The 1,658-nt window shown below is 38.1% G+C and overlaps 1 protein-coding gene across 1 annotated transcript; it reads left to right on the top strand.

The window, feature by feature from the left end:
• Positions 1 to 407: 407 nt before the first annotated feature.
• LOC142139947 (actin-2-like) lies at positions 408 to 1,658 on the top strand. The gene has a single exon (XM_075197814.1). The coding sequence runs from the start codon at positions 408 to 410 to the stop codon at positions 1,656 to 1,658; it is 1,251 nt and encodes a 416-aa protein (XP_075053915.1).

Raw genomic sequence — 1,658 nt, 5'->3', positions numbered from 1 at the left:
CCCCTTAAGTAATACTCATGAGTTACTTAAGCTTTAAGTAAGAGATGTTACTCAGGGTATATGCATTGAGCATAGCTACTGCTTAATTTTTTAACATCTCTTACTTATTTAAATAAGGTGCCCCTTAAGGCCCTTACTTAGTAAGCTTGTTTTATTTAATCTGTAGCATGGATAATGAAAGAGCTGACACATATGGCTAACTCACATGTATATGTAAAGTCTTAAAAGTCTGTATGGAATTATGTTATATGAAATTATTCTAATTCTCATAATGAGATAATTATGTTGGGTCATGAAACTGTTTATGACATCAATACATTCTAAGAACATATTCTTGTTGTTGAGCCTATGGAGAGAACTACTACAGCATTTAATTATCTCTCTGGGGTGATGTCCTTGGATGCTAAATGAATTCAAACTATCCAAAACTTCATCCTTCACCAATAGCCAGAAAGCTATTCACAGGCAAGAAAACAAATATATCATCTGGAACCACAGGATGTACTCTCAGGTCATCATCTACTGAATCTGCAGATGAACCCAATCTTCGAGTGAAGAAAACTATTGCTGTGGTTATTGACACTGGCACTGGAAGTTGTAAGGCAGGATTTGCCGGCCAAGCCCAACCAAGCTTTCTTTTGCCCACTTCGATTGGTTATCCTTTGGAGAAGACTTTGAGGTCCTACAATATACGAGAACCTTTATATGTTGGTAAAGCAGCCCTGGAAGAGGAATATTTAAGGTTTATTGAACCAGTGTATCATGGCATTATAACTGACTGGGAAGCCGTTGAGACTTTGTGGAGACACCTGTACTATCATGACCTCAAAGTGCCACTGGAGGAACATGCCCTCTTACTCTCTGACCCCCCTCTCAGTCCTACCACAAATCGTGAGAAGATGGTGGAGGTAGTATTTGAGTCCATGAATTGTCCAGGAATGTATATTGCTTATCAGTCTGTATTATCAACATATTTCTATGGTCTAACTGGAGGTCTTGTTGTTGAAACTGGCTATGGTGTGACTCACACAGTACCTGTTCATGAGGGATACATCCTACATCATGCCACAGAGCGATTAGACATAGCTGGCACAGACCTCAATAACCATCTTATGAAATTGTTTCATAGATCCAATAATGTGTTCAGTGAAAAAGACAGAGATATAATTGAAGATATTAAGTTGAAGAGCTGCTATGTTGCTTTAGACATACAGCATGAAATGCAACTTCCAGAAAAAGATTATATGCTAGAATATCATCTACCTGATGGACAAATTTTAACGATTGGTAAGGAACGGTTTATGTGCCCTGAAGCTTTATTCCAACCCCCCCATGTTGCTGGGATTCAGCCTAATGGCATTCACCAAATGGCCTTGAAAAGCTTAAAGAAAGTTCCAGAGGAAAGCAAGAGGAATATACATGAAAATATTCTTATTTGTGGAGGGTCTAGTAAATTTGAAGGTTTCACTGAAAGGTTCTCCAAGGAAATATTCCTTCACAATTACAAACCTAACATCTTGTCTGCAGATGAAAGAAAATACTCAACTTGGATAGGAGGTTCTATTTTAGCCTCACTCAACTCCTTCCAGTCATGTTGGATTCGTTTGGAAGAATACAAAGAATATGGGCCTCTTATAGTTTATCGTAAGTGTTTTTAA

The sequence above is a fragment of the Mixophyes fleayi genome, chromosome 2 (genome assembly GCF_038048845.1).
Source record: "Mixophyes fleayi isolate aMixFle1 chromosome 2, aMixFle1.hap1, whole genome shotgun sequence".
In the NCBI taxonomy this organism is placed as follows: domain Eukaryota; kingdom Metazoa; phylum Chordata; class Amphibia; order Anura; family Limnodynastidae; genus Mixophyes; species Mixophyes fleayi.
Note: the sequence above shows the minus strand (reverse complement) of the source record. Positions and strands in the feature narration are given on the sequence as shown.

What these genes read in the sequence shown, in the direction of transcription:
- LOC142139947 (XM_075197814.1), top strand. Translation starts at nt 408, where the DNA reads ATGAATTCAAACTATCCAAAACTTCATCCTTCACCAATAGCCAGAAAG.